Raw genomic sequence first — 13375 nt, 5'->3', positions numbered from 1 at the left:
CAAACGGTAAAATTATCCTTCACAGGAAAGGTAATCCACATGTAAACTCATATTTAACTTAGCTGAAAAGTACTTACAGTGCATGTTTTTGTCTTCCTTCTCTTACAGCTTGAATATAATATACCAGATTATCAAAGAAGAGTTTCATCATGTTCAGTTCTTTTTCTGCCCACCTGGTCCAATTAAAGGAAAACAATAATTTTAAAGAGAGCAGGGTAACAGTATAAAACGCATGCTTGAAGAGGAAAAAAAAACGCTTATCTAAAATATCTTTGCATGTAAAAATGTCAAATAATCAAAAATTTACAAGTTTTACTTATAGCTGAAATGACGAAAAGACAAAGCAATGCTTGTTAATTTCTACAAATTTAACACAGTTAATGTTTTTCAAATCACAAAGTATTCAAAACCTATGAAGAAGATAAAATGCCTGGTAGACTTCTATTATGAGTTGACATTTAAAATAATATATCATTCCATTCTATGTGCTTTGGTTATTATGCAACAGTTTTCAACAGTATACCTGGCATACAGAAGGCATACAATATAAGTTTAATTAATGTCTTTCAAATTGCCAATTGTGCTTACTTTTTTAACAGATATTTTTTAAAAAGTATTAAAGAAATGCCCCAGTATTAAATTCCAAAACAATCTAGAAATACTAAATCTAAAAAGTGATAAAAACATTGAGATATTCCATAATTAACATACTGTTTCACACAACACTTAGTAATAATAAATCTGTTAAAACGTTTAGATAAATAAATATTTAAATTCCAAAAGTCCAGATTGGATTTGTGGCTCAGTGATAAAGCATTTGACTAGTATTTATGAGGCCCTGGATTCAAATCCCAGCAACACATATAAAATTTTATTTTTATGTTCAAAAGTTTTAATAAAAAATTATATCATTTCTTTGCCATTGCTGTTTTCTTTCTTATGGGGGAGGGGGGGATAGGTGGACACTGGAGGTTTCACTCATGGGCACTTTACCACTGAGCCACATCCCAGGCCCTTTTTAAAATTTTTTATTTGAGACAGGATCTTGCTAAGTTGCTTGGGGCCCTGCTAAATTGCCAAGGCTGATCACGATATTGCCATCTTCCTGCCTCAGCTACCTGAGTCTCTGGGATTATAGGTATATGCCACAGCAACTGGCCTGTATTTTCGATATAGGTAACTCCTGACTTGCCAATCATTCAATGAAGGCATAGTTTAGAAAGAAGAAAACATTCAGTAACACTTGGGTTTGAAATCAGCTCCAAACAAAACAAAACTAAACTAAACTAAACATGGAATCAGCTCTAAAATACTTGTTTCATGGCTTCAGTAAGTAACCTGACTTGTTCAAGTCCACTTACTGGTTACCTGAATAATTGATAAAAGATTCAGGGCAAAGTCCCTAATTTTAAAATATGGGCCATTAGAAAAGTTTATGAGATAATATTAACAAAGGGAGATGTTTTTGTTTTGTTGTGTTTGGTACCAGGAATTGAACCCAGTGGCACTTAACCACTGAACCACATCCTCAGTCCTTTTTTAAAATGTTTTATGTATGATTACACAAATGGTATGCCTTTACTCCATATATAAACAGAGAAACAACATGTATCCCATTTGTTTACAATAAAAAAAAAAAAAAAGGGAAGAAAAAGGGTCTCCCTAAGTTGCTTAGGGCCTGGATAAATTGCTAAGGCTGGTTTTGAACATGGGATCCTCCTGCCTCAGCCTCCAGGGCCTGCGCCCAGCACAAGGCAGGTTTTTGTTATACTAATGACAATATTGTAACCACAGTAGCTCAGAGTTCTTTCATATGATAATACTATCCTTGAAAGAATCCTTTTAACATTTATTAACTGTAAATTCTCTATAAATAAAAAAGAGCAATAAGGGATTGGGGCTGTACCTTGCCCAGCACATGTAGGCACTGGGTTCGATCCTTAGCACTACATAAAAAAATAAATAAATAAATAAAAGGTATCATGTCCATCTACAACTCAAAAAAATTTTTTTTTAAAGAGCAATAAGATAGGGGCTGGGGAGATAGCTCAGTCGGTAGAGCGCTTGCCTTGTAAGCACAAGACCCTGGGTTCAACCCCCAGCACCCCCCCCCCCAAAAAAAAAAAGAGCAATAAGATAACCTGTCAAGATTATCCGTAAACCAGTCACAAGGACACAGGTCTGTTATACAAGCTACTTGAAGCTGAGGCAGGGATATCACAAATTGGAGGAGAGGCTGAGCAACTAAGCAAGACCATTTCTTTTTTTTTTTTTTTTTAATTGTAAACAAATGGGGTACAACTTGTTTTTCTGGTTGTACATGGAGTAAAGGCATACTATTTGTGTAACCATAAATTTACATAGGGTAATGTTTGATTCATTCTGTTATTTTTTTTCCCTCTCCCCCACCCCCATTTTTCCCTCCCCCCCACCCCTCCCACCCCTCTTTTCCCTCTATATAGTCCTTCCTTCCTCCATTCTTGCCCCCCTCCCACCCCACAAGACCATTTCTTAAAATAAAATAAGCTGGAACGTAGGTCAGTGGAAGAGCACTTGTCTACAATGAGACCACGGATTCTACCTCTAGCATGGTCCCCCTCAAGGAAAAAAAAATTCCCCTAATATGATCTTATATCTAGAACCAATTTCTATTAAAAGGGGAAAAAAAATTCATAAACAAATTCAAGAAGATTTCATTAATAAATTCAAAGGAATTTCATAAATAAACATGCTTTATTTTATTGTGGATCATCTTCTGCTGTGAGCACATGTACTAGGTCTTCTCCCTAGAAGCAGAATATATGTTGTTACAATATTATTCTCAAAGAAAACAAAACCCATTGATTTTTTTCTACCAAGCGAGACATGGTCTTCACAGTGCTGTGACAGAGAAAGCTAAGAAAATGTTTAAATCATATTAAATTCAATTTTCCTGGTATAAAGTCAGTTAAGTTATTCCAAACCATGTCAGATAACTACAATTTGGAATAAAACAAGCTTTGAAATACTGTTCTTTTATTTACTTACATTGTAATCCAGTGTGTGTCATAACTGCTCCCAAACTGCTGAAAAGTACCAAACAATTTTGGAAGAAGACGAAGTGAAATTACTACTGATCTGAAACAGCAAAAACATATTTATAGAATGAAATAAAGTTAACTATGAGTGACTAGTTTTTTTTCTAACAGAAATTCATTTAAACTCATTCAATGAATTTTAAGTCTAATATACTCCCTACACAAAAAAAAAATTTTTCCCGAAGTATAAATTCATTTCATATAAGATAGAGCAAGAAATCCAAGTTTTAAAATTCCAAACCAAGACATTAAAAGAAAGCACGCCATAAATTAAGAACATTTAAAGGTATTTTATTTCCATGAAAATATTCTTTAACAAGTTATTGTTACCACTTTTCCCCCAATTTTCACATGATGACCAAAAAAAAGGTGTATTTATATAAATGTATCTGGGTGTTTATGTATGTATGTATGTGTACACACACATCAAAACACAGGATTGTGCTTCTGTAATGGGAGGGAATAAACATTGGGGAATAAATTCTCAGTAGGAGAAAAGAGAGAAAATAAAAACGTATTGTTTTCTGAATATAAAATCCAAAGTACTTAAGTTGAAATCCAAGCCTCTGTTTGTACTGCCTGCATTCCTCCCATCAATCTAACTTAAATTCCTTCCAATCTTCCTCTTTGCTACCCCTTCAACATAGAAAGCATATTCATGCCTTAAAGCCTTTGCTAATGTGTTTACTTAGAAAGATTTTTGTGTAAATCGTTGCATGACTCCTTCCTATCACTCTCATTAGGACAAATCCATATTAATTAAAACCTTTCCACTGTCCCATAGACCTGTTACTCATCTCAACATCATTACTTCTTTCATTTACCATTATCTAAAGAGTTTTTTTAATTCAACATGTTTACCACCAGAATGTGTTCTACAAGAGCAGACCCATAATTTTATCAGTTAAAAAATCATGCTTATAATACATGCTTAAATAATGAACCATTGAAGAACTTAAACATGAAGTTTTTGAAGGAGGAAGACCAACAGTATAAAATGCTACATAACAAAATTAAGAACGAGAGCCAGGCATGGTAGGGAACACCTGTAACCAGGAGACTAAGGCAGGAGAATTCAAAGTTCAAGGCCAACCTGAGTAACTATGCAACACCTATCACAAAATAATAAATACAAAGGACTAGAATGTAGCTCAGTAAAGTGCCCCAGGGCAATCCCCAATAATCAAAAGAAGGGGATTAAAAAAAAAAGTACAACTAGATGATGACAAAAGAAACTACAGTTAGTAGAACATAAGAGAAACAATGCCACAAGGGTAGAAACATTTATAATGTTATTATTGTGTGCATGTACAAATATGTAACAATAAATTCCATCAATATATACAACTATAATGCACCGATTAAAAAAAAGTGTGTGGGGGAAAAAATACAATCACAGCCTTCATGAGATCTTCTCTCCTATTAAAAAATGCAAAGAGCTGGGGATGTAGTTCAGTGGTAAAACATTCCTGGGTCAATCCCCAGTTTAAAAAAAAAAAAAAGGCATCTATATAGTGGGCATGATGGTACAGATTTGTAACCCCAGCTACTTATTAAGGTGGTGAAGCAGGAGGATCCCATGTATGAGGGCAGCCTGGGCAATTTATCAAGACCCTATCTTAAATAAAACAAAATAAAATGGGCTAGTAGTTTAATTCAGTGATAGGGTACAAACCTAGCATGTGCAAGGCCCAGATCAGTCCTCATTTCCAGAAAACACACACACACACACACACACACACACACACACACACACACACACACACACGTACATTTATATATTTTTTTTCTTTTTCTTTAGTCATACTGGAGATTTAACCCAGGGTCTATGCCACTGTGTCTGATTCTAAACACCACATTTTAAGACATATGTTTCTACAAAGCATACTGCCTTGGCCAGGTAGAGTGGCATAATCCTATAATTCAAGCTACTCAGGAAGCTGAGGTAAGAGGGCTGTAAATTTGAGGCAAGTTTCAGCAAGTAGCAAGATGGCATCTCGACAATTTTTTTAAAAAGGACTGGGGATATAGCTCAGTGACAGCACCATGGACTCAATCTCCAGTAACGCCAATAAATAAATAAATAAATAAATAAATAAATAGCACAAAGTTGACATGAAATGTGTCTTAAAAACAAAACAACAACAACAACAACAAAAACAGGCACTGAGTATGTGGTGCACTCCTATTAATTTCAGAGACTTGGGGGGCTGAGGCAGAAGGATCTCAAGCTATGGGCCAGCCCACAGCTCTATTTAAGCAAACAGGATCTCTCACACATGCAATGATTTTATTCAAGAAATGACTTGTACACATAGGCAAGAAATTTGAACACATGGATAAAGTACCTAAAAATAGCTCAAGAAAAGTAAAAAAGGAACTCAATGGATAAATTCCCAGAAAAATCTCATTTTGGTTTTTGGGAGAACAGAGAATTTCAAAGATGCCTCCAAATGCTTACTTGACTCTTACTCACTGGGAAGCAGTCTTATCTTACACATCCTTGGTAACAAACAGTAAACTAAAAATTAACAGAATTTTCATGATGGGAGCTGCTATCTGCCTCATCTTTCTTTCAATGTATGAATGCCTATCAACTATATATTTCTATGCCTAACACTAAACTTTCTGTACTGCTGAAGTCTTATTCTGTGCCTTACAAAACAATCTGCCTGAGGCTAAATGTGCCCCAGATATAGGTCCACATATCACAGAAGAGATTACAGAAGCCCTCACCCAAGGATGGAGATTGAACCCAAAGGCACTTCACCATGAGCTACATCCCCAACCCTTATTTTTACTTCAAGACAGGATCACACTAAGTTGACCAGGCTGGTTTCAAACTTGTAATCCTCCTGCCTCAGTTTCAGGAATCCCTGGGATTACAGGCCTGCACCACCATGCCCGCTTATAGACTGACTAGCAGATTCTTTACACTGAGCTACATCATCAGCCCTTTCTGATTTTTTTTTTTATTTGAGACAAGACCTCACAAAGTTGCCCTTTCTATTTTTTAATTTGAGACACGGTCTCACTAAGTTGCTGAGTGTGGCCTCAAACTTGAGATCTTTACAGGTATGGACAACAGTGCCTGGCATATAGGTGCATTTTTTAAAAGCATTTATAGTAGTCCTGTATTAACAGAATTATGGGTGATTTATGGGAGACTCTAATTTTCCTTTTCAGATCTCTGTATTTCACAAGATCCGAGTTTACCATACAAAAACACCTAAGTTCACTGTAAAAAATAAACTATGACCATAGTAAAGGCAAAGCAGGCTGGAGGTGTTGTCAGTGGTAGAATGCTAACTTCAGGGGTCTATGGGAAGGAAAGAAGAAAAAATGCTGGCAGGTGTACCAACCACAGCAAGTAAAGAACTGGAAAGATTATTTTACTCATATTTCAGGATTAAAGTAAATGAATTGAAGTTGCAGTGCCCGATTTGTTTTCTATTAATTAACAGTACACTATGCCACATACTCTCTTACCATGATAATAACTCAGAAGGTTAGGTTTAGAGAAATCAATCTTTTGTTTAGGTTTCTTAATTCTAACACTAGTGAGGTTTCAGGCTGGAAACTTTCTTCTGGGAAACTGTCTTCTACATTGTAGAAGGCATTGTTGACCTGAAGTAATAACCCCAACCCCCACTTACAAGTTAAGACATGCCTAAGCAGAAACAATCACCTCCACTAAGAATCACAGGTTCATATGAAAACCCAGATTAATGTTTACATTTAAAAAATCCACTAATTTTGGCTGTTATACACTGAACATGCATGTTTTACAGGCTGAAAATACCACAAAATACCATCACATATGACTAATGCTATTCCCAGTAATAGCAAGAAATAGCAACCAATTGAGTAGTTTGAAGACAAAATTAACTACAACACAACAGATATGCTTACTAGATATTCAGTAAACCATTAAATGATTATAATTATGGTACAGGGGTTACCTCAAATGAATAATGTTTTCAACTGGAGGGGGGAGAAAATAATAATTTAATTTAAAAAATTCCATATTGACATTTTTTTTCCATTTTATACACAAATTTTTCCTTTGGAATTTATTAAGTTTCCTTATTCATAAAATAAGTACATGCTCACTGTAGAAAAAAATGGAAAACATAAAGACATAAAGACAAGAAGAAAAATATATCACAATTCTCCCGCCCAAAATAATATTGGATACTATACTCTTGCTTATTTCTTGCACTGTTTTTCTTTTTAAAAGCTGGATCTGTAAGGGTATATTTGTATCATCATTGTAATCTAAGAAAACAGGACTCTAAATGGCTGCATATTTCATCTTTCGCTTCTTTTACTTAAATGTGTACAGATCTAACTGTACAGTTCAAAATTCTGATATAAATATAGCTGTGCAATATTACCCTCCAGAAGCCTCCACTGTCACCCCTTCCAAATACAAACCCAAGGCAGTACAAGTTTACCTGTTTTTAAACTAAATTGAATATGGATACTCTTTCATATCTAGCCTCTTTCACTTGACATTATGTATTCGAGATTGTTCCAAGCAGCAATAGTTCATTGATTGCTATTGCTATTTCATTCTTTGAACAATCCCCAATTATTCACTCTAGTGGATTCTTGCATTTGGGTAGCTATACAAAGAATATAAGGTATTTTAAATAGTACTGCAATGCACAATCTTGAGTATTCTGTGGACCATCTAGATATATTTGCTAGGTACATACTTAAAAGTGGAATTACTGGGTCTTGGTATAAAAACACACATGCATGTAAATTAATAATATATCACTTTTTAAAAATGGTGCTTTCAAAAAAGGCTCATTAAGGGATTGTGGTTCAGTGGTCGAGCACTTGCCTAGCAAGTGGGAGGCACTGGGTTTGATTCTCAGCACCGCATATAAGAAAATGAATAAAATAAGGGTCCATCGACAACTAAATATTTTTTAAAAAGGCTTATAAAATACTTAAAATTTTATAATTAACTGATACAAAATCTATGTAAATGATGATATAACATCCAGCCATTAAAAGTAGTTTGTTGTTGTTTTTTTTTTTTTTTTTTTTTTTGCTGTGCTGGGAATTGAACCCAGGGCTTTGTGCTTAGGAGGTAAGCACTCTACCAACTGAGCTATCTCCCCAACTCCAAAAATAGTCTTTTAAAAGAATGACATGCTGGTAACCCAGTAAATCAGGAGGCTGAGACAGGAGGAACTCAAGTTCACAGCTAGCCTTGACAACATAACTTAGCAAGACCCCTTCTCAAAAATACCACTGAGGGTGAAGCTCAGTGGTAAAGTTCCCAATTATTCTAAATGTTTTTTGGCATTTAGATAGCTCTACAAAGACTATTCAGTTATTTTAAATGGTACTGCAGAGTTCTATTAGGTGCTTCTTACACCTGAATGAAATAGCAATTTTTCTACTCTCCTTGAAACTATAGCCCTTTGAAGAATCACAAGGAGAAAACATTACATATATTTTTCCTAAATGAATTAGAGAAAAATAATACTTTAAAGCACTTAGATTTTCAATAAAACTAGACATTTACAGCAGGCATATGTAAGATAAAAACAACATATTTATAACTGAACTGTCAACATATATACACACAGGAACCATGTTTTTACTACATCAGAGAATTGAACGATTTCAAAACAGTGTAAACCAAAGGAAATGTGACACTGTACCAATGGAAAAACACTGAAGAATCAAACTTGCGATTATTTGAGCCTCCGTGAGAACATATACAAGACAGAAAAAAGTAACCCAATTTAAAAAATTAAATCTATTTTTAACTGATATGTAAGAACTAAATTTTAATAGAGTAATATGATATTTCGACACATTGTATATGTTTAAATCAGGTTAAACATTACCTCCTCAAACACGGTATCTGGCTTATCATTTCTTTATGATGAAAACCTTTAATATTCTTCCTTCTAGGTTTTGAAATGTACAATTCATTCTTGTTACCCATAGATACCCTACTGTACAATAGCACACCAGAATTTCTTGATCAGATATAACTAATTTAGTACTCATTGATGTGCCCATTCCCATCACTACTGTCCCTAAGCTTTCTACACGGTAAACACTATTGTACTATCTTATAAACACTATTCTATTCTCGACTTCTGTAAGATCAAGTTTTAGATCCAAATATGAGTGAGATCATGATCTATATACATACAATGTACTGCCTACTTTTTAATATATTTTTGGCTAATTTTTGTAGTTCCTTATATTTTCTGGATATTGACACATGGTCATATGTATAGTATGTGCATATTTTCTCCTTTGGGGGAGGGAGGATTACTTTTTTTTTTTTTTCCTCGCCTGTTTTTGTTTTTTGCAGTACTGGGGATCAAACCCAGAGCATCATGTATGGTAGACATGATAGTCTACTACTGAGCTAAACTCATAGCTCCCATTTTGTATTTAGGAGGTGGTGGTGAAGAGGATTGAACAGAGGGGTACTTAACTACTGAGCCACATCCCCAAAGCACTTTCATAATTTTTGTTGTGACACTGTTTTTCACTAAGTTCCTTAGCGCCTTGCTAAATTGCTGAAGTTGGCTTTGAACTTACAATCCTTCTGCTTCAGTCTCACAAGTCGCTTGGATTACAAGCATGTGCCCTGACGTCTGGCCCATTTTGTATTTTTTAAGCCATTTTATTGAGGTATGAGTGATATCTGTGAACTATATATATTAAATGTACTTTAGCCAGTTGAGGTACTAACCTAATGCTTTTATACACTATAGAAACTGAGACAAAAAAAGATCCACTCAAATAGACAAGCAATGCTACTTCTAAAATGTTTATATTTTAGACCAAGTCTAATTTCTTTTGTAGGTTCCTTTAATACAACATGGGACAGTTTAAAAAAAAAAAAAAATTAATTGCAATTTAAAAACAAAGCGTCTCCACTGAGTTCCCAGAATCAAGAAGAGAATATTATTTGTTTCTGTTGTAGATAATCTAACCAAGAATGCTGAAGTGTTTTTAAAAAAAGTGATGAAATATTAAGCGTGTAAGGAAAAAAAAAATCTTTAACCTAATATGAAAATCATAACTAAAAAATACAGTACATTAAAAACTATGAAAAGACCACATCTCATCAATAAGGCACAAATTTTACTGTAAAGAACTTAATTCCTCTTTACCTGTTGTTTCCTAAATTTTCAAGGCAACCTTCAATGAATCTCATTCGAATCTGTCTATCTGTAAACCAACATACTAAGGAACAGAGAAGTTTCTCTGCTTCATTTATTAATCCTTCAGAAAGATTAACCTACAAAAAAGTATAGGCATAACATTATTATTTATCCTGATTGTATTGTGCAGTAATTTTGTACTCTTTTGGTTTTATTAAATAACTTACAGCATCATCATCTTGGACTATATCCCACAACAAAGTATTTCCTTTCTTGCAAACATTATCCAAATTAATGTCTGTCACAGCATTACTATTGAATTGATGTTTATGAACTGCAGGTCCTAAAGGGACAAAACAGAACAGACTGTAGATGAATGCAATTGAAAGAAACTGGGAATTACAGCATTCATAAAGTTAACAATCCCAAAGAAAAGTGTAAAAATAAAGCTCTTTTTAGATCACAAAGTAAAAACCTACTAGCACAATTACCTATGAATGAAAACCAAACAGAATTGTTTAGACTTAAGGCTAATGTGAACTAACTATTCACTTGCCTTTCCTTCTACTATTTCTAATAAATATGACTAGTGTTTTTCATATATCAAGGTTATCTAATTATAAATACTTGAAACAAGTGTAAAGAAGATAGGTTATCAAATCTTTAAGCAACGGGCATTCCTCTAGATGACCTTCTGCATAATCTCTTATAATTTCTATAATTAGAAAGGGCAAATTATTTTTATCAAAAGATTTTCCCAAAACATTCAATTAAATTAGAAGATTCTATTATACTAATTCAAATTTCCTGAATGCTAGACTAAATAATTACTTTTTGTTACATTAACCAAAAATGCTTTTTTGCTTTGTTTCTCTGAACTTTACCTATTGGACTATACAATGTATAATGATTTCCTTAAATTGAGAACTATGTGGCCATCACCACAATCTAGTTTAGAACACTTTCCACCTCTCCAAATGTTCCCTAGTTCCTAGTTAATCCCTGATAGCACTCTCCAGTCCTAAATTGTTTCATCATCCCATAAATAGTCTTTTCTGGAAATGTCATGTAAATGGAATCATATGATGTGTAGTCTTATATGTGGCTTCTGCCCATACCACGTTCTTGAGGATCATACATGTTAATACACATCGATCAATAGTATGTCCCTTGTTATTAAGGACCAATATACTCTTTTATAAAAACATGTAAACATTCAACAGAGGACATTTACACAACTCCTAGGTTTTTACTATTATAATGAATAAATGCTAAAATATCTGTCTGACAATTTTTGGATAGACATATGCTTTCCTTATTCTCAGTTAACTACAAATGGATCTGCTGTGCCTTGGTATATGTATGTATAATATTTTAAGAAATTGCCAAAAAGTAGTCTATGATGGTTATGCCATTTTTACATGCCTACTAATGGCATAGGAGAGTGCCCAGTTCATGTTTCTCTTGATTCTCAAGACTATGGTTAAGGCCACTTTTACTTTCAACCGTTTTAATTAGGTATGTAGTGGGTTCTCACTGTGGTTTTTAATTTGTATTTCCCTAAAAACTAAGGACACTGAGTATCTTTTCATGATTATTACCCACCACCATACCTATTTTGGTAAAATAAATCCTCCAATTTTTAATTGGAGTTAATTAATTCTTTTGTCTATTACTGAGTTATAAAAAGTTCTTACATATTCTAGATATAAACACTTTATTAGATATATAACCACTAAATATTTCTTCCAGTCTGATTCTCTTTTTTTCTTGGAGGGGGGGCTGTTACTTACCATTTGAAATTAATTTTATTAAGATAGAATACGGACTAGGGGTGTAGTTCAGTGGTAGAGCATGTATTTAGCATGCCTCAGGCGCTGGGTTCAATCCTAGCATCACTTAATTAAACATCATTTAATTAATTAACAGGCATAAATAATTGAAGCAGAGAATATTTCTATCACCTGAGAAAGTTTTCTCATGAGCCTTTATAATCAGATGTTATCCTCCAAATCCTGGGTGGTCACTGAGCAATCTTCTATCATTACAAAATGCATTCGACTATTCTAGAAGTGCATATATGTGATATACAGTATCTACTCTTCTGTTTCTAGCTTCTTTTGATCAGAATATTTTATATTGATCCATAGTTTTCCATTTTTTTCTTTTTAACAACTAATGATGTTGAGTAACCACATCCAGGTAACCGCAGTTAGGCTCTTATGAAGAAAGCAGGTATGAACACTCTTTTACAAATCTTTTTATAGACATTCTTTCATCTCTCTTAGATAAAGAACCCAGGAACAGCTGGGTTATGTGTTAGGTATACATTTAATTTTTTAAGAAGCTGATCTAGGCTTAGTACTGTAAAACACGCTGGGGGCAGGGGTAAGCGGGTGATGACATGACCCTGATTAACCAGTTCTCCAAAGGGGTATATGCCTCAAGAGCAATGTAGAAGAGTTCCAGTTATTCTACTTTCTTAATGTCAGTCCTTAAATTTACCCATTCCAATAGATGAGTAATGATTTTAACTTGTATTTTCCAGATGACTAGATATTAAGAAAGTACTTATTAGCCTAGGGATGTGGCTCAGTGGTATAGCACTTGCCTAGAATATGTGAGGACCTAGGTTTGATTCCACAGCACTGCCCCCACAAAAAAGAAGTACTTATTAATCCTTCCTTTTTGTTTTTTTTGGTACCAGGGATTGAACCTAGAGTTGATTAACCACCGAGCACATTCCCAGCTCTTTTGTAATTATATTAAGAGACAAGTTCAGGCTGGGGTTGTGGTTCAGTGGCAGAGCACTCGCCTAGCATGCTTAAGGCCCTGGGTTTGGTCCTCAGCACCACATAAAAATTAAATAAAGGTATAAAAAAAGTATTAAAAAAAAAAAAGAAAAGAAACAAGTTCTCTCTACGCTACTGAGGGCCTTGCTAAGTTGCTGAGGCTGGTTTCCAATTTGCAATCCTCCTGACGAAGCCTCCTGAGCCACTGGGATTACATGCGTGCACCTACAACCCAGCTCCTATACTTTCAGTTCCTACAATTTCTAAAAATAAAACCTATAAATCCATATACTTTCTAAAATGTAAATCTATAATTTTCTTACACTTCCTTAATAAGCATACCCTTTTACAA

At 34.3% G+C, this 13375-nt stretch overlaps 1 protein-coding gene across 7 annotated transcripts in view; it reads right to left on the bottom strand.

The window, feature by feature from the left end:
* USP34 (ubiquitin specific peptidase 34) overlaps positions 1-13375 on the bottom strand; it is a 217160-nt gene that overhangs the window by 122898 nt on the left and 80887 nt on the right. For all 7 annotated transcript variants that reach the window (XR_013758957.1, XM_079109670.1, XM_079109669.1 and 4 more), the window contains 4 exons: positions 10459-10574; positions 10241-10368; positions 3028-3117; positions 78-173 (listed from right to left, as the gene is read on the bottom strand). Coding sequence is in view for 6 of the 7 variants with exons in the window: in XM_079109670.1 (XP_078965796.1) it covers positions 78-173; positions 3028-3117; positions 10241-10368; positions 10459-10574 (430 nt within the window). In the remaining variant the exon portion in view is untranslated. The remainder of the gene's footprint in view (positions 1-77; positions 174-3027; positions 3118-10240; positions 10369-10458; positions 10575-13375) is intronic.

This window comes from Sciurus vulgaris (assembly GCF_902686455.1).
Source record: "Sciurus vulgaris genome assembly, chromosome: 14".
NCBI lineage: Eukaryota > Metazoa > Chordata > Mammalia > Rodentia > Sciuridae > Sciurus > Sciurus vulgaris.
Note: the sequence above shows the minus strand (reverse complement) of the source record. Positions and strands in the feature narration are given on the sequence as shown.